At 33.1% G+C, this 24,994-nt stretch overlaps 1 protein-coding gene across 1 annotated transcript in view; it reads right to left on the bottom strand.

The window, feature by feature from the left end:
- The window catches only part of fzr (fizzy and cell division cycle 20 related), a 98,719-nt gene extending 75,442 nt beyond the window's left edge, over nt 1–23,277 (bottom strand). The window contains exons 1-2 of the mRNA XM_017617702.1: nt 23,205–23,277; nt 22,858–23,144 (exon numbers count right to left, since the gene is read on the bottom strand). Of these exons, the coding sequence (XP_017473191.1) occupies nt 22,858–22,979 (122 nt within the window). The 5' untranslated portion in view covers nt 22,980–23,144; nt 23,205–23,277. The remainder of the gene's footprint in view (nt 1–22,857; nt 23,145–23,204) is intronic.
- Nucleotides 23,278–24,994: the final 1,717 nt, after the last annotated feature.

Genomic DNA, 24,994 nt, shown 5'->3' with positions numbered 1-24,994 from the left:
TTAAGTAAAGACTTGTTTACTTAATTAGTTTAGTTAATTCCAATGATTTGAAACGTACTCGTAACGCAATCTCAACCAGAGTCGATATAGGTAACGCGACAGTTAGTACGGCAAAGAAATTGAAACGTATGTTGAAGAAAGTCGGACTAGCAAGAAATATACATGTAGATCCTGTTTTTTGTTCTCTTTTACTTTCATTTTTATGCATTTCAGTGCTGGTTTTTTTAATTCAAGTTGGCCTTCGGTTTTTGGAGTTTAAATAAGTTCTAAGGAAAAAAAGTTAGTTTAAGTAAGCCCATATGTGTACATAGTGCTTGAAAATATCCATTTTAACCTTGCCTTAAAACTTTAAACGTGGGCAAAAATGATGTTTTGTAATTAAGGCAGAATTGAATATACATTTATTCTTGGCAGTATATCCAAACACAAACGCCTGTTAAGCAAACAGTGAAACTATTTGTTATTTTCTAAGTTTGCGAATAAAACTTCACACTTAAATTTAAGTCATTGATAACAAACATTTTATGAAGAAAGTCCCCGTTACGGCCTTCTTTAGAAAAAAATATATGTGTAAAAAAAAAAATAATCGAAATCGGCCCAATTTTATATAACCCTGCCTCCACGATAACGCTAGTAGCCATTTCTAACAGATTTTGGGTCGCTTAGTCAAAAATGGAAACATATATATGTATTTGAATTTTAAGAAAACAAAGAAATAGCAAAATCGGCTAAAAACGGCTAATTTTTCTTACAAAACGGCTAACAAATCGGCTTCCGGCTAAACCGAAACTTCTCCGGCTGTTTGCTATTGCAACTAAATCTAGCCGGAAAACGCCTAAAATGGCAACACTGCATATACAAGCATGGACAGAGAGTGAGCGCCTGCTTAAAGAGCGTAAGCATCACATGCAAATACATGCGAGAGCGTAATAAAGCGAACGCAAATTCATTCAAACCACAGAATAAACAGTATACAGAAGACGCACCACATACAAATTTATTTTTCTTCGGCGGCCGTAATATTACAACCCGGACCAGAGCAGAGGAGTTAACATCACGTCCACTATGAATAACATGAAGTTAACATCTCGCCATAAACACACATCGTGATCAGCGTTGCCGCGAGCTGGAAAAAAATGTATCAGTTGCCAAGCAGAAAAAGTATCAAAAGCAAACAAAACTGTTGTTTATTAAACTATTATTTAAAAAACAAATAATAAATAAAATTTTATAATTAAATCCATAGTTATAAAAAAAATTATATATCTTGCTTTTGTCTGCTTATTTGCATAATGAAAAACAAACTTATAGGGAACAGAGCAATATTTTTCGATCGGGTTCAAATCGGGCGATTGTGAGGGCCTATTCACGAATTCAAGTGTATTTGCAAAGTTGCTGTAGCTCACCAATGTAACAATAGTGTCGATAAAAAGGTAAAATATAACTTTTAGTTTGCTATTAAAAACCCCACCTCCTTTCTATTTGAAGAGTAAATTTGTTGATGCAAAAAAAAAAGGAGCAGATTTTCAGTTGAGCGAAGTAGAGGACTAGGTTTCAAATTTTTTCGACAAAACAGAACAAATCTACTCCTATCGGAGCGAAGTCCGAACGATGGCTTATTGTGTATATGAGGAAAATGTATGCTCTTTGTTTGGTACACAAAGTCAGTATTACCGCAGCCGTACTGCGATGAACATGATGTCGGTGGGATATAAATAATTTTTTCGCAACTTTTCATACCCTTCCTCCCGTAAACTGTTTTTCCCTTTCTCCAGCCCGCGCTCGCACTTTCGCTACTGCGCGGGCAAAAAAATGCCCATGTCTGGTTTAAACGAACCTTTAAACCTTTATGAAAAGTGGTTCGGTTTTCGGTTCGTATCAAACATTTGTGGAACGTTTCGGTTCGGTTAATGGTTCAGTTAATTAATAGAAAAAATCGGTTTTCCGGTTCAAAACCGGTTCGGTTCAAAACCGGTTCACGTCCCTGGTTGTTGCAACACATGGATGCACTTACATTTTTGCTTTGACTCCGAACGTAAAATGTTTTTATTAGAAAGTTTTTCAAGGCAGAAATACTCTCAAAAGTCATTTGGAATATACTAAAACGTATGAGGGGTGGCCAAATGGGAGCTTTGCTTCGCTTGCTTTAAGCGCCTCAAAGTTTCAAAGAGGCAAATGTTTTATTTGAAAGAGTGTAGGCTTTTGACAAAAAAAGGTATGTTCCCGTTCTAAAAAAATTCAAACAAACTGCTGTACACTTTTATGTAGAAATTTTACGTAATTAAAAAAGAATATATGAATAATGTATGTAATCCAAAGTTTAATAAAAATGATTCTATGTTTCCATATCTATATTTAACATGTCGCTGGCTTAAAGTGAAAAATTGCTAAGTCCATTTTTACAAATTTTACAAGAACTTTGAATACAACATTTTGCGTGTTTAAAGCAAAGCAAAACTTCATACGAGTCAGAAAGATTCGATCTTTGTTAAAAGATTTCCTATTATTTTGGCCTTATCGGAAGTTCGAGGTCTCCTTGGACTTAGAAAATTTGTCTTTCATTTATATTCAAAAAGACAAAATAAAACAAGTACTTTAATCCTTAATTTCTCTTGCTTCCTATATAAAAATATGAGGTTTCATAAAATGAAGACTTAGCAACTTTTCATACAAAGCTAGCGATATTTATGATGTCAAACTACTGGTCAGTCGTCTCTTGAAAAATCGATTTTTTTTAGTTTGTTGTTTTTAATAAATGTACATATATTTATCTATGTATGTATAATTATTACCATTTCTTTGAATGGCAAAAATTAATTCGCATTAATTTAAAAATAAATCTGAAAAGATTGTTTTGCATTTCTTTTTTTTTTAATTTTCAAGAATTTTGTGGAAAAATTATTCTTAGTGTAAGGGAACAGACCTTGACTTTTTAACTACACAGCTGATTGCTTTGACAGTGTTCCAAGCCGCCATTTGGCCAAACGGGTTTTTGAAGTATATCAAAGCAAATTAAAGTAAGCAAGGCGTGCAAAGCAAGCCGGCATTGGGCCAACGCCTTAACGTTAGGCCTACCGAGTGGAAATACGCACCTGTAATTATTCTACTACGGCGATCGCCAAAAGTACATATGTTACATATGTATGCATTCCCTTATTTGTTCTCAACATGCAAGAAATCTATAATATGCTTCCTTAATAACATTATACGATAAATAGTTTTGAAAATGGATAAGAATAAGAACTTCAAATTTGTATTTTAATAAGGTATTTATTTTGTAAATTATTATTTTAATATAAAGATATTACAATTTTTATATTTGGCAATTCTTAGACTTGTCTCCATTAATAACAAATGACAGATGTAAACAAAATAAAAAATATATTTGTAATTTTACAAATTTAAGGCAAACGGACATTCTTTACAAAAAAAATATAGTTATGATTCGAGATTATGAAGTGCCTTCAAGAAGTGTTAAACCACTAAATAGCTTAAAAATGGGTTTCAAAAATTCGATACGAGAGTGAAATGTCCAGTGTTCAATTGTGATCAAAATTGCGGACAAAATATGTGTAAGTCATTAATGTTATAGTTGAACAAATGTTCAACTGAAGCAGAAGTAATCCAATTTATATAGTTTACTTCATTTATGCTATTATTACAAAAATTCCGCCCTTGCAGAAAATATGTAATTTAAAGGTGATAAGACTTACATGCGTACTTACATATCGCAGACTGGCGCGGAGTAACTCGTGTGCTTCAATTCAATACCTCATAATAAACAATGATGGCATCAGTGTTGGGCGTTAATAAATTAATTTTTCAATCATCTTGTCAATTGATTAAAAAAGTAATTGCAATTAAATTAATTGCAATTAAAATTTTAATTGCAATTTCACACGGCAATAATTGCAATTACTTCTTTTAATAACAATTAGCCTACTTAAAAATAAAATTAAAAATACGGCACAGGCCTGGGTTGTGGATAGCTGTCTTATTCACGTCCCTGGCCTATACAGTAAGCATTTATAAACGTTAAATTTACAAACCAATTAAAAATTGGTTAATTGTTAACTGCAGAATATCACAATTAACAATTAATTAATTGTTAATTGCTACCGCTACAATTAGTTAATTGTTATTCTCCACAATTACGATTAACCAATTGTTAATTGTAGTGATAGCAATTAACCAATTGTTAATTGTAGTGATAGCAATTAACAATTAATTAATTGTTAATTGTTCTTACAATTAAAATTTGCCCAACACTGGTCGGCATTACTTAATCGTTTGATTTTTTTATCAACTAGTCGCTTTGAATAAATTTAATCGGACTAGAGTTAGTCATGTGTAAATTAATTTTGACTAAACAGGTAATCGTAATCGTGATTCAATAATATATTTTGTATCATTAACTATTTATTCGGTTAAGAAAATTTGGTGATAAGGGGCCATTCAAGCATTAGGTAAGCAGAGTTTTAGTCTTCTTGTCAGCAAAAGTAAACGTTGTAAACAAAAAAGTACTGTATGTGGTTTTAATTTAAAATTTGGATAAGCTACACTACTCAATACTTTTTTTATTCGAATTGATGATAACTATTAATTAATTTGTATCATTGTTCGTGATTAATTCTTTATTCGTTAGTTTTAATCATTAATCAGTTTAACATTTTGCCAACACTGCTCAAAACTTTTTGATGAAGTCGTGACTGAACTTCGGAGTTTCTACCATTATTTTTACGTAGATATTACTCGATATTAATCTTATAGAGTAGCCTACCATTAATTCTCGTAATCAAAATAAACAGTGTCTATGGTAAGTTTCGTAAATATAAGAAGTCTTTTATTTTTTCAGTTATTTTTTTGCACATAGTGAAGACGTCACTGTAAGATCTCTTAATACAGTGGTACATGAAAATTATTCTAAACGAAAGCTTAAAAGTGATAAAAACCATCACTAAATTTAACTAGGTCATATTAAAGGCTTCGAAGTTCAACCCACTGTAAGTATGAAATCATTAGCAATGTGAATAAGAAAATGTAAACAAATAAATGTCAAATCAAACTCCGAGTTTCTTAAACACCACAGTGAGAACGCTTGATAGTTGTTCATAAACACAATAGCGTAAACTCGAGTTTATGGCGCAATGTGAACATAATATAAAGCTCTCAAAAAACGATGACGACCTTGCTAAAAAGGGTTAGGCTTTATTCAATTATAGTCCTAAGCGAGGCCTTTTCAGTGACAAATAAATAATTTTACACCCAAAATTTTTTTCCGACATAAGTAGATATTCAAATTAAACTGACAACGCTAAACTTTTTTTTCGTGATACGCCTTAATGTACATACACAAACTAAACACAACACGAATGGCAGGAACAAATAAAAAAATTGGGTTTTTTATTAACCGACTTCCAAAAAAGGAGGGGGTTATCAGTTCGTCGGAATATATATTTTTTTATGTATGTTACCGCATAACTTTTGACCACGTCAACCGATTTCGATGATTCGGAAAGGTAGTGTCTCAGAGGTGGTCCCATACTAATCTGGTTTAGATCCGATCATTGGATCATGAAATATATATATATATTTTTTTTTTTTTTTCAAGTCATTTTTATTGCTAAAAATTACTTGTTTGAATTTAATATGAAAATTTACAGAAAGAAAAATTATTTTTCACGTAATTGAAACATTTGCATACATACATACACATATAACGTACTCGATGGTACAATTTTCACAAACGAAAAGTAAACGTTTCTCGTTGGTGAAAATGACAGTGAATTTGTTTCTTACTATGTACAAAACCACAAATGATATGATGATCGACGAGCAAATGAGAATTGTTTTGTACGGTTTATTTATGGTTTTATTGCTACTTAAACTTGATAGCGTTATTATGGTGGTTGTTGGTGTATAAAATTCTATAAAAGTAGCCTTAATACCAAATCAAAATTTTCACGTACCAAAAAAAAAAATTAAGGTAAAAAATTGTCCATAGGCTAATTCATTTTCATAAATTGTGTAAGTTTTGTACAAATCGACAAAATTTCATGTTGTTCAAATAAAGAGGCAACCAGTTTTAAAATATTTAATTAACTTCAGAGTGTACTTCATATTATACTCGCATATTAGGATAAACATCTCGTTTTTATACACCTCGCTTCAATTTAATAGGCACGTTCTTATCTTCAAGAACCGCCATAAGTATATCACTATTTGTAGACATCGTTATTCAGCTTAAGGAGTGGTTCCACTTAATCACGTATATTTTACGAAAAAATAGTAACAAAAGATACGGCAAATGAAAGCCAATTAAATTCTCCATAAGCTGCATATGCATCACTTTTCGATAGGCCTGATAGTTTCTGAGAAATTAACTAACAAAAAAATAAATAAATAAGACTCGTTATTTTTTGTTTTTCCACTGTTGAAGTTTGAATTTTTAAAATTTTTTCATGGAGGAAACAAAAAATCTGCGGTTATTATTTAATTATTACGCTTCTTTAAATGGTTCGTAAGATATACGTGATTAAGTAGAACCACTCATTTTTTAGCTGCATAACGGTAAATTGCCGTTGGTGGCCGCTGTGGTGTAGTGGTAAGCAGTGCGCGCTTCCACTCCGCAGCGCCTGGGTTCAAGCCCTGGTCAAAGCAACTTCGCAAAAAAATTTAGAAAAAGGTTTTTTCTTAGCAGCGGTCGATCCTAGGCAGGCAATGGCAAACCTCCGAGTGTATTTCTGCCATGAAATACAGCTTCTCATTAAAATACAATCGCCGTTCGGAGTCGGCGTAAAACTGTAGGTCCCTCCTCTTTGTGTGACAACATCAAGGCGCACGCCACAAATCGGAGGAGAAGCTCGGCCAAACACTAACATATGTGTAAGCGCCATCTATTATTATTATTATTAACGGTAAATTGCAAATATCTTGAAATCGTATCCATAAAAAAAGTAACTCGATTTTCGGAATCACTGAGCAATTCTACACATCCATCTGAAGAACAAAAACAAACTAAAATTTGTGATCCAGTGTTATTTATAAAAGAACTAATTCCAAGGATAAGTAATGAAAAAGATTAAATACGAAATATAAGCTTATTTTTCGATTCACTTGAATACGTACAATGATTTTAGCACAAGTAAGGGATTATATTAAACAATCAAAAGCACTCTAATTTCATTATTTTATGCTGTTAGTATTCTGGATCCTCAGGTTCATTCAATACTCTACACTTAAGCAAAATGCAGCAATGTATGTGGAAGATGTGGAAGCTTTGCTGACTAAATTTAACAGATAAGCGTATATCTAAAACCATATGAGCTTTTTCGTGATTTCGATTTTCGTTTTTTTAAATGCGATATTCAAACACTGTTTTTTAAAATCACTTCAATATAAAAACATTGCTTGGTCTTTGTAGTAAAGATTACATTAAACTAGGGCTGTGCGATTAATTGAATACTCAAAATTTTAATTAATCATAAAGTAAATAACTCAATTATTCGATTAATTGGAAATTATGATTACTCAAAAGTTCAGTTACTCGAGTAATCAAGATTTTTGATTAACCAAAAACAAAAATATTTGAGTAATTTGCTTTATGATTAATCAACATTTCGAGTAAAATGAGTAATCAACATTTCAACTCTTTACATATGTATAAAGTAGTTAAAGTTCCTTGATACTTTGAAAACAACGTTTCTGTTTTCAAAAATTAAAACAAACAATTTTTTTCATATACAGAATGTAAAAAAGAAAATAAGCATTTTCCAAAGCAAACTCTTTTAACGAGCAAAATTATTTTTTTGAGTAATCATATTTCAAGTAACTCGATTAATCATCGTTTTGAGTAATCAAAATCTTGATTACTCGAGTAATTGATTAACCAACTTGTTCGAGTAATCGAATAATCGCACAGCCCTACATTAAACCGATTCGCTTACAACAAAAACTAATATTCCAAAAAAATTTTCGAGCATGCAGATTTTGTAGCCCATTAATTTTTAGTATAAAAGGTGACATTGGAGAAGATAATAAGAGCCTCAGATCTGAACAGCTCAGGACCAATTTACTACAAGAGCGTGCAATTGCTGGCGCATGCCAATGACATCGACATGGTAGTAAGTATGGCTGTAAAAATATCGGGTACCCATTAATATCGGAATAAAAAGACTCGATATCCCAAATAGCGATACCAAAATCCAAAAGAAGTCTCTGAATATTGGTGTCGTATGTAAGCTGCTGTAGTTTAGTGATTAGAAGTGCGCAAACCTCCGGCTGTATTTCTGCCACGAAAAACAGCTTCTCATAAAAAACAATCGCCGTTCAAAGTCGGCGTAAAACTGTATGGACCCCCTTTGTGGCACAACATCAAGGCGCACGCCACAAATCGGAGGAGAAGCTCTGTTATTATTTTTACACGTAGAGGTTGTCGTAAAACACCGAGACCACGGATTCTGCCTAAACGAGCACTGCTTATCCAGTCAGATAGCCAAAATCGTATAAATTCGTCTTAGCATAGCATTTTCCATTTCATTGAATTGCATTTGAATTCCTATTTCTGCACATATTTGAACTACTATTTGAAATGGAATCATTAAGTTATTCATATGTCTATCAAAATTATATGCGTATTGTACACACGCATTCATAAATCATATTAACATATTTATTATATCCATTTATTTGCATATCGTAGTTAGCTTAAAATCTCTATCTGAATTATTGGATTATTGTACTTAATATATTTGAAGTCTAAACCTCCCCTAATGTTTAAACAACTTAAAGTAGCGATATACGTAGTTGGTAACACTAATGCCGATAAGGCAGGCACCCTTTGACAGCGCACGAAAGGGAATAAGAAGGAATTACATTTCGTTGTATATGTCAGAATTTTTTCCACCCTGGTTTCACGCAGTCGCTTTTCTTTGCAATATATTCCCCATAAAGTTTCGTATTTTCCGCGAAAATTTCAGCTCAAACCCTTACTCAATTAATTAACTAAGCTGTGTAAATAAATAAAAAAAAAATACCCAAAAATTTCCTTTGTGAGATTGGACATGGTGCGGGCATATCGGGTTTCCCATGATAAAAATATAGTAAGGTAGAACCGCTGAGAGTCACTTTTAAAATTCTTGACGTTTCCAAACATTTTAATTTTTAAATTTACTCACAAACTCACACACACATTTTCATTTTCAATCTCAAGCAACAACAATTTCGAACAATTTCAATTTTTTATTTTCACTTTTATATGATTTTAAAATGTTGGCAAACTTCAAAAAAAAATCATGGCCGACAAATTGAGAGAACGGTTCTACCTTGCTATGTTTTTATCATGGGGTTTCCTATCGACATAGGAGGAATATTGTGCTGCAGATTCAGTGCGTGTGCATAGCGTGCCATCCGGCAATCGGTCACCCTCCATTTTCGTGATCTGGGAACCACATACCAAGAGAAACGAGCTTGTCTCATCCTCGAGACTTTCGACAAACATCGCCGCCTGCCACCACCTACCACGTCGCCGTCGCCACTAGTTTCCTAGTTCGCCAGCACCCCCATCTTAGGGTCCGCTCACCCCCAAATTTCTGTTTTTTAAAGTCCAATTTATATCAAGAAGAATTGTTAGTCACATTATCTTTGTAAATTGAGCTTATGACATTTGATGCGTTACTAGGGTTCTGGCACTCGATAACAAAAAATATATCGTTTTAAAACTATCGAGTAAAAAGTATCGAAATGGTATCGAAATTGGTGTCCTTATATTGAAATCATCGGTAAAAAAAACCACGAAGTCTGTTCTGACCTTTCCAAATTGGATAAGGAAGCAAAGCGAATGAGTCTGGTGGCAAATGAGGGATATGAGATACTTCGTCTATCTTCCGTCATCAAACAAACAGCGCATTCTTCTTATTTCGCGCTATAACAGCCTAGCGATTCTGGCCTAATTCAACAAAGCACGCCACTCGTTCTCTACTGTGCCAAGTTGGGATCAAACGAAACCAGCGAGTAAAAGTAAATACTCCATACTTTTGTTGCGATACCAAGTATTTTTTTACTCGACGCTTTTCAATCCGATAGCTAGTAAGTATCGATACTTCTCTTTCGATACTTTGAAAATACTCTTAAAATACTTTTTTTAATGCAGCGTTAGTAGGAAAGTATGCAATATTATTCGTGCAAATTCTTAATTACTTTATGCAGAAAATAGTTTAAAGTAATTTTATTTAAAACAAGTAAGAAAGTCTAAGTTCGGGCAGAGCCGAACATTAAATACCCGGCGCAAGTATTAAATATATGTTTTCCACCTTTCCGAAAGCTACCGCTACACGATAAGCCGGGGTGTATACATTTTAAGTAAATTAGCGTCCTTAAATTTCGAAATATTGCAGTNAGTTTCAAGCATTTCTGAAATATACCGTTATATGAAAAGCGGTCGTAATTTTAATCCGATTTCAATAATTTTCAACGCTTTGCTTTTATGTGGCAACGGTTAGATACAAACGGTTAGCGAGATACATATATGTGATCATAAGTGGGCGGTGCCACGCCCATTTTCCAAAATTGTATCATAAGCGTATTTCTTGGTAAAAAATTGTTGCAACCATCAATTTTGAATAAATTAGCTTTAATATTTACTGATTTATCGAGGATTTCGTATTTTTCTAAATTACCGTTATATGGGATGTGGGCGTGGTTATTGTCCGATTTTAAAAATTTTCGGCCATTTGGTATGTTGTAGCAGGACCAACAACTGNCCAACAACTGTGCCAAGTTTGGGAAGAAATTGGTGCAGCGGTTACCAAGATATACACATGTAACCAGAAGTAACGTGGCTACGCCCATTTGCCAAAATTTTTTAAATATTCTAATTTTTCTCATTGTAAATATCAATTTTGAGTGAATTATCTTCAGTAGTTACTAAAATATCGCAGTTTTCGTATTTCTGAAAATTACCGTTATATGGGAGGTAGGCGTGGTTATTGTCCGATTTCGCCCTTTTTCAATACCATCCGTCCTATGCCCAAAAGAAGTCCACGTACCTAGTTTCGTTAATATATCTCAATTTTTACTCGAGTTATCGTGTGCACAGACGGACAGACGGACGGACGGACGGACAGACAGTCACCGCTTAATCGATTTCTCTTTTCATTCTGATCATTTATGTATACATTTGTCTATATCTATCTCGATTCGTTTTGCCTGTTACAAACAACCGTTATGGGAACAAAGTTATAATACCCCTGTGCACAAGTGCGCTCGGGTATAAAAAGAGCTAATACTAGTCGGTCTGATGGACTCACAATGTATTTATCTGCACCTATATCATCTAAAAAAAGCAACCGCTTAGAACGGCTGTGAAGTTATACATACATGTGTATTTATAAGCAAGCTCGGCTTTTTTAGTGCCTTTTGCAACGTCAGTTTCTTGTGAACAATTGTTCTCAAAAGCTGGATTCATAATAACACAAAACCGAAAGCGCGTTTCCGCGTGTGTTTGCATAGAGGTCGCCAGATTGGCAACCTTTGCGTCGACGGAATCAACAAACGTTGGCCAACACTCATCTTTTGACGCAAGTCACTGTTGACAGTTCTATTACCTTGCGTTTATACAAGATAAGTAAATTGAGAATATTTACTATTTGTCACATTCTTTGAGTAAATAAGGGCAACCAGACAATAAACTGATTTCGAAAATTTATTGTATCTGCAAAATAGACNATTGGCAACCTTTGCGTCGACGGAATCAACAAACGTTGGCCAACACTCATATTTTGACGCAAGTCACTGTTGACAGTTCTATTACCTTGCGTTTATACAAGATAAGTAAATTGAGAATATTTACTATTTGTCACATTCTTTGAGTAAATAAGGGCAACCAGACAATAAACTGATTTCGAAAATTTATTGTATCTGCAAAATAGACTTGTGTAAACCCCAAGTACGCGGTCATAAAGAACAGCTGATTTTTGTTTGCAAACGCCACAACTTTATTGTGGCGCCGCTCCACGTTTTTTACGCCACATCAGTTTCATCCTTGAGCGTCCCTTACGCAAAATACTCTATCTGGCAGGGTTATTAAGCCAAGTAAAAGAATACAAATCCGAATAGGAGAATAAAACAAACTGTCAAAACAGTAGATTTTCTCAACGTCCAATTTTCGATAAGAAAAGTAATTTTATTGCGTTAAATTGTAAAAATATAACTACCATTTATAATAAGAATAAACAAAAAAATATAGCAAAAAACTGCGATTTTGGTGAAAGTTTTAGTGAATTTTAGTGCTCTTGAGGTTTTGTTTACATTCTAAGCAGCTGTTTACTTTTATTTGAGTGGCGTGCTTTGATCGACAAAATCGGGAAAACCCAAAGTAACGGATTTGGGTGGCAAGCGAATCGATATCCCGACACCAAAATTTTTTGTTCAATTGGTACCCTGTGTAATCAAAGGAAAAATTGACGGGTTGGCCTTGTTTCTATTATTCCGCCCCTCCCCCCTGAATACAAATTGTAAATGACATTTTCAATTGTTGCATATTGAACCGCTTAAATTTTCACATTCCATTTTACAATAAAACCAGAGCTGTTAGATTTCCATTACGATTAGTAATAATTAATTTTTTTGCAGTTTTTAATTTTAATGGGTAGTTTAATTTTATTATATAACCCAAGAATTAATGATTATTTATAATTAAATACAATCTAAAATAATCATTGCCATTAAAAAAAATCATCAAATAATTAAAAATAATCATATGGGGCATGGTTTTTTGGGAAACCGTTTAAAGATTAAATGCCATTATTTGCCCTTATTTAATGATTAATAATGAATTACTTTCAAAAAAATTATTTATTAATTAATTAATCTTTATTACGCGATTATTATGTTATTTTTTGATTATTTTCAACTATTTTAGATATTTTTATTAAACATTATGATTATTAATCATTATTTAACAGGTCTGAATTAAACATACATATTAGAGTGGTCGTCCCTCGGCAGGCAATGGCAAACCTCCGAGTGTATTTCTGCCATGAAAAACAGCTTCTCATAAAAATACAATCGCCGTTCGGAGTCGGCGTAAAACTGTAGGTCCCTCCGCTTTGCGTGACAACATCAAGGCGCACACCACAAATCGGAGGAGAAGCTCGGCCAAACACTAACATATGTGTAAGCGCCAATCTATTATTATTATTATTAGAGTGGTTCAAAAAATTTTTTTTTTGGAAATTCATAAACGCTACCTCAAATTATTGTTATTTGTTATAAAAAAAGAAACGTGTCTTTTCATTTTGAAAAAAAAAAGTATTCTTAGAGGTCGCGCTGGTCGGTTTTTTTTTATAAAAACGCTGATGTTCTCAATTTCTTTTCTTGACATGTTAAAATGCAGCTAAAATTTTTTTTTAACATATAATTACTCTTGTATTATTGGGGAACATTCCCTTAATTACATACCTGTCTTGGGCCTAGTGCCCGAAAATATGCTCTCGAAAAGAGACTAGTAAAATTAAAACGTTGATACTGAACGATTTACGCATTGTCATGGGTTGGAACTTGTTACCAGGGGGTTTCTGGGGTTGCTAATTAGGGATCTGAAGTCAGTTTTTCGAAATTCAAAATGGCGGATCCAAAATGGCGGTCCATTTTTTTTAAATGATTGGATTTATTCGAAACCCGGCACTCGAGAGTTTTTGTGGTCGCCGATTATGAATCTGAAGTCAATTTCTTTAATATCAAAATGGTGGATCCAATATGGCGATCAAATTAAAAAAAAAGGACTAAAATTAAAACGTTGATACTGAACATTTTAAACATTGTCAAGGGTTAAACCACGTTTCCAGTGGGTTTCTGGGGTTGCTGATTACGAATCTGATGTCAGATTTTCAAAATTCAAAATGGCGGTTAAGAGTTTCAAACAAATCCAATCATTATTTTAAAGTTGGTCGCCATTTTGGATCCAACGATCAGTATCAACGTTTTAATTTTACTAGTGTCTTTTCCAAGACAGGTGTGTAATTAAGGGAAAGTTCCCTAATAATACCAGAGTAATTATATGTAAAAACCACATTTTTAGCTGCATTTTAACATGTCAAGAAAATAAAAAAATTTAGAACATCAGCGTTTTTATAAAAAACCGACCAGCGCGACCTCTAAGAAAACTTTTTTTTTTTTCAAAATAAAAAATACGTGTTTCTTTTTTTATTACAAATAACAATATTTTGATGTAGCGTTTATGAATTTCCAAAAAGAGTGTTTTTATATACATATGTATGAAAATAAAAATGATAAATTTCCGTGCCAAGAAAAAACATAGTCATGATTTTTTTTTTTTGCTGTTGTGCGGTCAAATTGAGTAACACAAAAACTTCCGGGTTGGTCACCAAAGCGTAGAATTTTCTGCTTATACAACACAGGTATGTATATACATATCTACATTATGGTGGTCCAAATGCATATGAAAAAGTAAAGTCCGAATTTTTATGCTCCAACCGACAAAAGTTATACGTCTATTTTTTGTTTTGAAATCAAAAAACATTTAGAGCTCGCTCAAAGCGCCCAAAATTTATCATGTATTTTATATGGAGGAAAAAAAACTTTTCCAAAAAAATTGTATAAAATTCTTGAAAATCAATATTTTTCGATTAGAAAAATCTGTTTTTCTTCNAAATTGTATAAAATTCTTGAAAATCAATATTTTTCGATTAGAAAAATCTGATTTTTTTTTTAATGAGATTCCCAATGATAACTATATTTTATAAGTCCGCCAAACCCCCCAAAAACGCTAGAAAATGCAATGGGGAGATTAATAAATCTAATAATCTTTGGTATTAAAAAATGGTTAAATAAAAAATTGGATATGGTTATTGGAAGCCTCTTGAAGAGAACAAAATATCGCAAAATATTGATTTTCAAGAATTTCATACCGTTTCTACGAAAGGTTGTTTTTTCCATATAAAAAACATGGAAAGCTTTGAGCACTTTGAGCGACCCCTAAATATTTTTTGATTTCAAAATAAAATAGGGGTAAATTTTTTTGATACAGAACAATCCTAGGGCGTGAGAGCATTAAAACTCCGACTTTACTTATTTTGGACCACACTAATGTACATACATATTGTATGTATGTATTCATATGTACACATGGAGTTGTAATCGTATATCTCGAACGAGTAGTTAACAGCTAAAGTTTCTTTAGACCCGCCAACCAAAGCATAGGCCGTGGTTAATGATGAAAACAGTTAAAATTGCTCGACCAACAATATGTTGACGTGAAAAAGAGGAAATTGTGGAAATTGTGGAAGCGCGCAACGAACCGGGAAGCCTTCTTAAAACCACTCTCCATACACACACACGACTTCGTTTTTAAATACATATGTATGTATGCATGTACATTATAAGTATGTACATATGTTCTAACCAGTGTTGCCGCGACATCATGAAAAAATGTATCGTAAAAAAACAAAAACTGGATCAAATGTATCACTAATTTTTTTTTAAGTATCAAAGTACCAAGTAAGTAAAGAAAAAATAATGCTAAAAAAGATGAAACTATCTTCAGTGTCGGCTTTATTTTGACTATGAATACGCCCCGTTATATTCTCAACAGTTTGTAATGAAAGTCTATTTCTCTTTTATATCGGATCAGTTTTAAAATTGCAGCCACAGAGCTATTATGAGGCAAGCAAGGTAAATTAAGAATAAATGCAGTCAGCTCATTATAAATACTTCGTTAAAAGCATTTTTCTTTAAGCTTATTTGACCTCAAAACGTTTAATATATTCGATCAAATTTTAAAAGCCGCATCCATATCGATGGTCCTGTGCAAGAACGACAGAATTCGAAATTCGAAAAATAAAAACTGTTACTACTGTTAAGTGGCTCATGTCTTTAGTCCTTGTCGAACCGATGTGTAATCTTTTGTACTTACTTTAGCAATCCTTACTGCTTACTTTAGTAAGGAATGGAAATGGATTAGCCAAGGATTAGAGACAAGTGCCACTTTACAATAGTAACAGTTTTTTTGAATTTTTAATTGTGTCGTTATTGCACAGGACCATCGATATATATATATATATATATTCTCACTTTGTAATGTATCAAAATTTTGTACTACGCGGAAAATCTAAGTATCTCGCGAAATGAGCGAAAAAATAAAGTATCTTCCAAAAAATGCACAAACACATACGACTTTTGTAGTAAGTGGATCAAAACGGCAACACTGGTTCTAACATTATGTAGCTCAGAAATTAGAATAGTGAACGGGGAAATCAAATTGCTCAACACTCCATTATGTTTTCTCTTTGAGTTGCTAGAGATCGTTGAACTTGATACAGTTGCTAGTATCTATGTATGTGTGTGTATATATGTATGTATGTACCTATGTGTATAGATATGTATACATTGGTAACAAAACTGAAAGTAGGCATAAACTAAACAAAAACTAAAAATTAATTTTACGCCAAATGAAATCAACATTAATTCTGTGGCCATAGGCAATAACCGCCTAAGTCGAAAACCCTGATTTCGGGAAAAAAACTTTTTTAACATTTAGATTGTAATGTTAACCTTATGGGGAAACCAAAATATGTTCGTCTATAACTTTTTAAATAGCCTGGCTGGCGAGATGGGAATTTCACATACATACATATGGAATAGTAGTTGCAGAATACCATAGCATATATAACTCAATTCTTTCGTAAGTCGACTTAAGCGGTTATTGCTTATAACCAGTGTTGCCAGAACTTTTTGGGTCGATCGGCTATATTGGCAAAAAAAAGCGGTCAAAAACAGCTAAAATGTTTCAACTAAAATTCGCATGTTTCATTTGAAGAAATCGGAAGTAGAAAGACTAGCAAAATCATTAAATTTTTTTTTGTTAATAATAGGTTATACGTAGCTAAGCTTTACACCACTCGTTAAATAAATCACAAAAACCGAGACGGGTAAATTCATTACAAATTATTTTTGTTCAACAAAAGAAACTGTCGTTATACGAACATCAGAAGTCATGTTTGTATTATTTGAATATAAAAAAGGAAATCAATTACTAACTTATGGCGTTATATTTTTTATTGAAAAATGTTGCCTTACATTGTACCATTTGCACTAGGTTACTTTTCGTCCTGAAAAATGACTATATTAGTATTAAGAATTTTGCGTAGTCGGAGGGCGATATTTTCAGAAAAGAACACGTGAAGCTGTGAAAGGGCTGAAGAAAACATGCCAACATTATTTCGAGAAAAGAAACACCATTAGTTTATATCGAACCAGCCGGTCGCTTTTTAAGTTCTTAACAATTCAACTATTTAACTGTATTTTGATGTCCATATATTCGAAACTCCAGATTTTAATGTCCTAATCACTCTCTCCCATGCCTGTCTGAGAGCAATGATAAGCAACAATAAAATATTTTGGCACCATGATACAATTATTCACAGGTATTGTCTTTCCGTAGAGTTTTGCTTCACATCCATACTCGTGCTCTTTTATTCTCATTCGTTATTTTCTAAGTGTTGCGAATAAAACTTTACACTTAAATTTAAGCCATTCATAACAAAAATTATTTGATTTTTTTTTTAGTTTACTTAATGATTATCAGGGAACGGATTTTATGGAAATTGCCTTTTTTTCTGCTAAAGAGATAGAGTATATTCGATTAAGAATGTCCACGATTTAGCTTTCCCTGATTCCATATATACACATTTGATGTTGCCTTTTTTTGCCTTTTTTAAGATATTTGCCTTTTTTTTGCCTTTTTTAAGATATTTGCCTTTTTTTTGCCTTTTTTAAGATATTTGCCTTTTTTTGCCTTTTCTACCTTTAAAAAAGTGATTATAGCATTTACATTTTTTTTTTTTAAGATTAAAAAATATACACATTGCCCATGCGGCTTATAGAAGCGCAGAGACCTCTTGCCAAATTGGTGTTGGAAAAATTCAAAGCCGTTTTCTCAGCTAACGTAGGCTTGGAGACAATAAGGGGTGTGGATAAAATTGTAAAGGGCGAGGAAAACGCCCTTATTCCTGATAATATGAACGTTTCAAACGTTCCATATTTAAATTGGGCTCCACTTGTATCAACTTACGTCGAGCGCACATTTAGTACATTCAAGGCTTTTCTTCGCGAAAATCGAATGAAAATGCTGCCAGAAAACTTCAAAATGCATCTTGTGGTTCAATGTTACTACAACTATACAGATTAAAGTTTTATGAGTTAGAAACCTGAAAGGATAAAATAGTCAAAGATTCAAAGTACAAATTTTTCATATAATGAAACTAGTTCATAGTTTTTCTCTTTTTACTTGTAATATAAATGTATTTTTTGATTGTTCTTCGTATTTTCTGTCTTCTAGGTGCCTTATTTTGCCTTTTCCTGCCTTTTTTGCTATTTTGTTTTGCCTTTTTTTGCCTTTTTTGCAACACCTAGTGCCTTTTCCTGCCTTTTTCGCTATTTTATTTTGCATTTTCCAGTCTATTTTGTTATTTTATTTTGCCTTTTTTATAGGTTTTTAGGTCCTAAAAATCCGTTCCCTGCTTATTACGCTTCTTATAATTGTAACCTAGAAAATTTTTAGCATTCCGATTACAGTAACTGTAGTTATAAAATAATTTATTGCGAAATGGATAATTTAACTTTAACGATGATGGTAAATAAATTATTTTCGATGAATTGGTACGATGAACATAAAATAATGTCCACTTGCGCTCCTATCGCAGATAAGGAAGATGATTCGAGTTTTGAGCAAATTTCGCCCAATAAAGGCACCTTCGAGATCCTTGTCCAAAATCAACTCTACAGTGACATTAGCGACTCGTCAAAATTTGGGAAGCCCATGACTTGCGGAAGGAAGCTGCTATACCCATATAACCTTGACCTCGTCTGGTCCGGTTGAAAGGCAGGAATTATAAATTCACCCAGGCGGCAATCCTTAGTCAATTTTTCTTTTGAAAAACTAATTTTGTTAAAAACAAATGCAAAAAGACGAAAAAAATTCGCGATATACATACATTCAATCAAAAAAGTTTAGGTGGTGTTTTGGATTTTGACCAACGCTGCACAGAGTGGAGATTAAACTTTTTTCGTGACAAAATCTAATATCTCGAGAACGAAACAATTTCCCGGAAAAAAATGCCTTGAGCTTTCAAATCACCTTCAAAGTTAAAGCTTGGAACACATTGGAAACGACGGGCTACGGACCACAGATAATTATTTTGGCGACGACACGGCAACACTGCGACTAGCCAAAAATGTAGCTGTGACCAGATTGGATCTATTTCTATTTCTCTAGCGACAAAGATTCTTCCTCTTCTTTTATGTCAAACTCAAACAAATTCATGATGTCGCTGCCGCGTTCAAAAAATCATATCGCCGTCGACATGGCGTTTAGATTATGTAAATAAAACCTTAATGTCGTGTCGTGTGGTGATGTCGTTTTCAATGTGTTCAGAGCTTAAGGGGGTTTCAATTGTTTTCATTTTTTTACCTGAAAACAGCATTCAGTGAATTTTTCAAAAAGTTTAAAACACTTATTTCTGCCTTTCTTCTGCCAAGGAATCGATTTTTGTGATCGAAGGAACCGGAAAAAACTTCTTAAATTTTTTAAGAGATAACATACTGTTTTTGGGTAAAAAAAGTCAATAAAAAAAAAATTTTAAAGTCATTTAAAATCATTATGATTACACTAGTTTATAGCAAAAATGTTCTATAGATGTCACTATCCAATTCCTTTGTATAATTGCTCGGTGATACCGAAAATCTAGATAATTTTTTTTCTATGGATAAGTTTTCGAGATATTTGCAATTTACCGTTATTCACTTAATCACGTATATCTAACGAACCAATTGAATAATCGTAATAAAAAATACGGAAAATGAAAGCTAATAAAATTCTCCATAAACCGTATGTACATCACATTTCGATAGACCTGTTAGTTTCTGAGAAATTAATTAATCATTTCTGACAGTTCTTGCTTTCAATGCAAACACTCCGCCTACTTAGGTGTACGTGGCGTATGAGTACCACTATTTTCTGCGCATATTTCATACAACAAATTCTTGCGCATTTTCATTTCACCAATCCTTGCTTTCTTATTTATACATAGATTTTCTTCATAAGTAGCTTAATTTTTTTCTAAAGGAACAGGCTTTAACACAAGTGCAAAACATTTACACAGAAACTGTTATATTTTTGGAGAACAAAAACAAAATTCAAATTTGTGATCCAGTGTTATTAATCATTAGGTTCTTTCCCGTACACAACGCGGGATCCCGCGGGTGCCCAAAAGAGCCCAGAAATCATTCCCGTACGCAACAAAATGGATAATAGAGAGCGAAAGTTGGAACGTATTGGATCGTAAGTGTCTTCTTATTCCTGCCCGAAACAGCCCGGACTTTTTCTCCGGGTAAAAATGGATAAAGTGTCAAAATGCATATCAGCTGTTTTGTGTTTACACGTTGCCTGCATTTCCTTGGTGCTTTTAAGGAATAGTGAATAGCCTGTTGGTGTATTTTCAACCTTTATATACTTAAAATCAAATTTGTGAAACCAAAAATCAAAATTGTGAATCAATTTCCAAGAGTTTGCATTTAAGTGACAGAAACAAACACGACGTGAACCAGCTGTTCCTCAAATTCTGGGCACGAAATGTAGTTTTTTGCGTTCCCGTACTTCTGGATTATGTTCCATTTTTGAGAGCAAACTTTTCGCTTACTCTCTAATTACCGGATCCGGTCCGGATTGTAAGGGAAAGAACCTAATATTTAACACAATTGAGCAATTGTCTAAAATGTGCTTTTTAATCAAAAAGTTTTTTTTTGTATCATGAATGTATCGATTTAGCTCTCACTTTTGTACTATTATTAAACACTAGTGAATCCGCATGGCTTTAAAACGCCCAAAATTTAATTTCAAAAACTTAAAAAATATTCCAAATGTTAGTCAAAGTTATAAAAGATCCGAGTGCCATATTTCATCAGCCGTTTCTGAGTGGAGAGTAGTCTCGCATAGTACATGTTTTTATTTTCATCGAAGTTAAAACTACCCTATGCCGATGAAAAATTTCTTAATTAAAAAAATCTAAGTTTTTCATACATTTTAAACAGGGCAACCCTATTCCAACACCTCAAAAATATTGTTAGCGTTCAAACTAAAGATTTCTTACCACTCCTTCGTTTGACATTCATATTTTGATCTTTCGTATAACTTGTGTATAAGTAAAATAAATTCGACATTTGTAGCAGGTGGCAGCCCTCTTCAAAATATTTTCAAACTACTACTTTCTGAAACCCCTTTCATTTGGCACCCATATGGTGATACATATGTATCTTACCTAATACGATTTCTTAAACAGGCAACCCTCCTATAGATCAGCTAAGAAACAGAGCTTCTCAAAATTATTTCGATTGATACCCAGATTGTAATAATTTAACTCTTTTCAAAAAAGTAAAACGCTATTGCATATCCACAGTTTAAGGCTTTTAGTTAGACGCCTGCGGATTTGATGACACTGATTATTAAATAATTTGATTTTAATTTTTTAACAGGTGGGAACCCTTTTCCAAAAACTAAAACCAGTTACCACATCTACAGACCAAGAGCTTTAATTTGACTTCTCATACACAGATATACAGATCTTTTAACCTGAACAAAAAATCCCTTCGCGTATTAAATATATAGATAATGCGGCCGCTGTGGTATAATGGTTAGCGGTGCGCGGTTCAAGCCCTGATCAAATCAACAAAAAATATAGAAAAAGGTTTTTTCTTAACAGTGATCGACCCTCGGCAGGCAGTGGCAAGCCTCCGAGTGTATTTCTGCCATGAAAAAAAGGCTTCTCATAAAAATACAATCGCCGTTCGGAGTCAGGGTAAAACTGTAGGCCCCTTCTCTTTCTGTGACAACATCAAGGCGTACGCCACAAGTTGGAGGAGAAGTTCGGCCAAGCATTAACATACATATGTTATCTCTATTATTATTATTAAAAATAATGCGGATTATATTACACTAAGATATGAATCCTTAATTTATTTTCAAAACTGAATTTAATTTCTTAAAGTTATGAGTTATTAAAAGCCAAATCTGTTTTTATGCTATTATTTTTAAACACTTCTCAGAAATGCTCAAGAAAAGCCAAATTTTCTTAAGCAGTACGGAGTTCTTAAGAAATTTGCTAATATCGTTTTCTAAAGTTTTTGGTGAAGAAAGAGGACAAGGCCTCCCTTGTTTTCTATAGAAATATATACCCCTTTCATTATTTCGTAAAGAACAGGTGGGACAGCAGGCTGTGAAATATCAGATGTCAAAATTCCTTTGACACTGCTATTCACACACACGAAATAATAGCAATTTTTTCCTTCACCGTTTTCTTAAGAGGTCTATACTTAGCTTTATAAGTTGAAATAAGCAAAATAAGCATGGTCTTAAGCTTGGAAACCCTATATAAATAAAATAAGCAATTCCAAGCAAAAGTTTAAAACTTTGTGCCCTGATAATAACTTTCTTTAAAGCCCATGTTCGAAACCTGGTCTGGGCAACAACCAAAATCCATAGCGAACCTCTGAGTGTACTTTCTCAAAAGAAAAAACTTCTCTTAAAAAACATGGATTAAAATCGTCGTGCAGTAAATTTTAAGCATAGTTTTATTGAGGACATATAATGGCTAGAATTTGACTGTACTAAACAGATATTTACTCGTATTCCAAAAACGTTCGAACTTTTGTCCCTAATTATATAATTGAATTGATTCAATAGATTCTTTTATAATTGTTAAAATGAAAACTTTAATAAACTGACAGTCATTCAGTTCTAATATCACTGTTAAGTTTGTGGAAATGGTAATTTCTGTTACAACTTACCTGCATGGTATAAATCGATCAAGAGATGTTGATGTTGAAGCCGCTTCGAATGCGTTGAAGAGATTTCGAGCGACTGGACTACAATGTTTCAGAATACGCTTTTCATAATCAGGACTGAACATTTTCCAATGTTTCTTTTAAAAACTTTCTTCTTGCGTCGTCCAAGGAATGCTTTACAAAATATATGTATTTATATGTATGATTTTTGGTCTATTTGATTAGATTTAAAATTTGAATATGCTTATGTACGCATACTAAAGTGGGTAATAATAATCCAGCATAAGCCTCTAGAATTTCAAATTGGAATTATTTTCACTGATAGATTTACATATGTAGTAGATATGTACTTGCAATAGATTCCTAGTAAAATATATTTAGCATATGACACAAGTAAAGCGGACTTGTTATTCATGAGACCGACCTGCAACGAAAAAGCACAAAAATCATGTAGATATTTATCAAGATGTGTATCAATAATTTACAGCCTTACAGCCTATTTCAAATGTGTGTAAATAAATGAAATGTGTGTAAGCAAATTATACAAAAATTGTTATTAGAATTAACAGCAGGTAAATCAATTTATCAAAGTCACATAGCAAGTCAGCTGAAATATATTTGTTCAGCCACGAGGCCCCAACTACAAGAAAAAGCTACACACAAAGCATACAATGCCAGCACGTTCACCACGTTTATTCGCCCTGGTACGAGTAGGCGACACCTTACGTACAAGAAGAAAAATATCGAAAAGTTCGTTATGTGTGTTGGCATGCCACGGCCCATGTAGCTTAGACACAGAGAGCGAGCACATATCCAAACAAGTCTACTTTGACAATCAGTCAAGATCACTCATGGTCACACTAATCACAGCACTTTAATTCGTGGTGGCATTTTAAAGAATCATGAACAGAATTTTTAATGGTGAAAAAAAGCTTACAGCCGCACTCAGAGTCGTTTAATGATTACTTAAGGTGTCCCTCAGTAACGATTTGAAAAATTCCCTCTCAGAGTTATTTTATGATTCGTTAACAGCATTTAATGTACATTAAAGTTAAGTAAACAAAAAAATTTACTTAACTTTTTAACGAATGATTTTGATTTTTTTTTTTTTGTTTTCAATAAATTTCAATTTCGATAACGTTGCTGTAACAGTGGCAATGGCCCAGTGAGCAGAGCACTTTCGTATCATTCAAGAGATCCGAGCTCAATCCTCGGAAAAAAATTTTTTTAATACAATTTTTTTTAAGTTGTATTGCTTAAAAAATTCATATTTTTTATTTTATTTAACGTTTGGAAACTTTTTTGATTCATCATTTTTTCTTTTAGTTTCTGTTTCTCAAATTTTTAGTTTTTCCTGTTATAAAAAAATATTTTTTTCATTTCGTTTAGTTTTTAGAAAAGTTATTGCTAAACGATAAATCGATGGCTGAGTGGAAGATTGACCTATCTCGGCAGCCAGTTCAGTGGGAATTTTATAGAAAAACACCCTATCTAAGAATTTGGTTGAATAACGCCCTTTCTCAGAATTTGGTTCAAAAACGCCATATCTCAAACGAAAATACATTGAAAATAAGCTGAAATAGGGCGATTTTGAATCGGCAGCTGAGATAGGGCGTTCTTCAACTAAATTTCGAGATAGGGCGTTTTTCAATCAAATTCTGAAGAAGGGCGTTATTGAAAAGTTTTCTGAGATAGTGCATTGTAGAATGATCGATTATCCACTCAGCCATCGAAATATAATAACACTCTTAGCACATATTTCCCTTACTCATTCGAAATACAGAAAAGAGCTTTCAAGATAGTTGTCTCTCGAAAGACTGAGGTGAGTTGAAAGACAGATGCCAGAATTGGCCTGTTATTGGTCTTGTTTGTCTTTCAGCAAACAGTTTCTAAAAACTTAATTTAATTTAAAAAAATTGTTTCCTTTTTAAAGCAACAAAATCTATAAATCAAAAGAAAATTAGATCAAAAAAGCAAAAAAATTCAATAAGGGCAGTTTATAAAAATTGAACAAGAAAAAAAATAAATAAAAAAAGGAAAAAAAATGTTCCTGCCCTAGCACTCGAACTCGGATCTCTCGAATGGCACGCAGTGCTCTGCTCACTCAGCCATTGCGTCTGTTGAACCAGTGCGCGCAAAA

This window comes from Rhagoletis zephyria, unplaced genomic scaffold, assembly GCF_001687245.7.
Source record: "Rhagoletis zephyria isolate East Lansing unplaced genomic scaffold, Rhagoletis_zephyria_1.1 Rzeph_scaffold_01469, whole genome shotgun sequence".
NCBI lineage: Eukaryota > Metazoa > Arthropoda > Insecta > Diptera > Tephritidae > Rhagoletis > Rhagoletis zephyria.
Note: the sequence above shows the minus strand (reverse complement) of the source record. Positions and strands in the feature narration are given on the sequence as shown.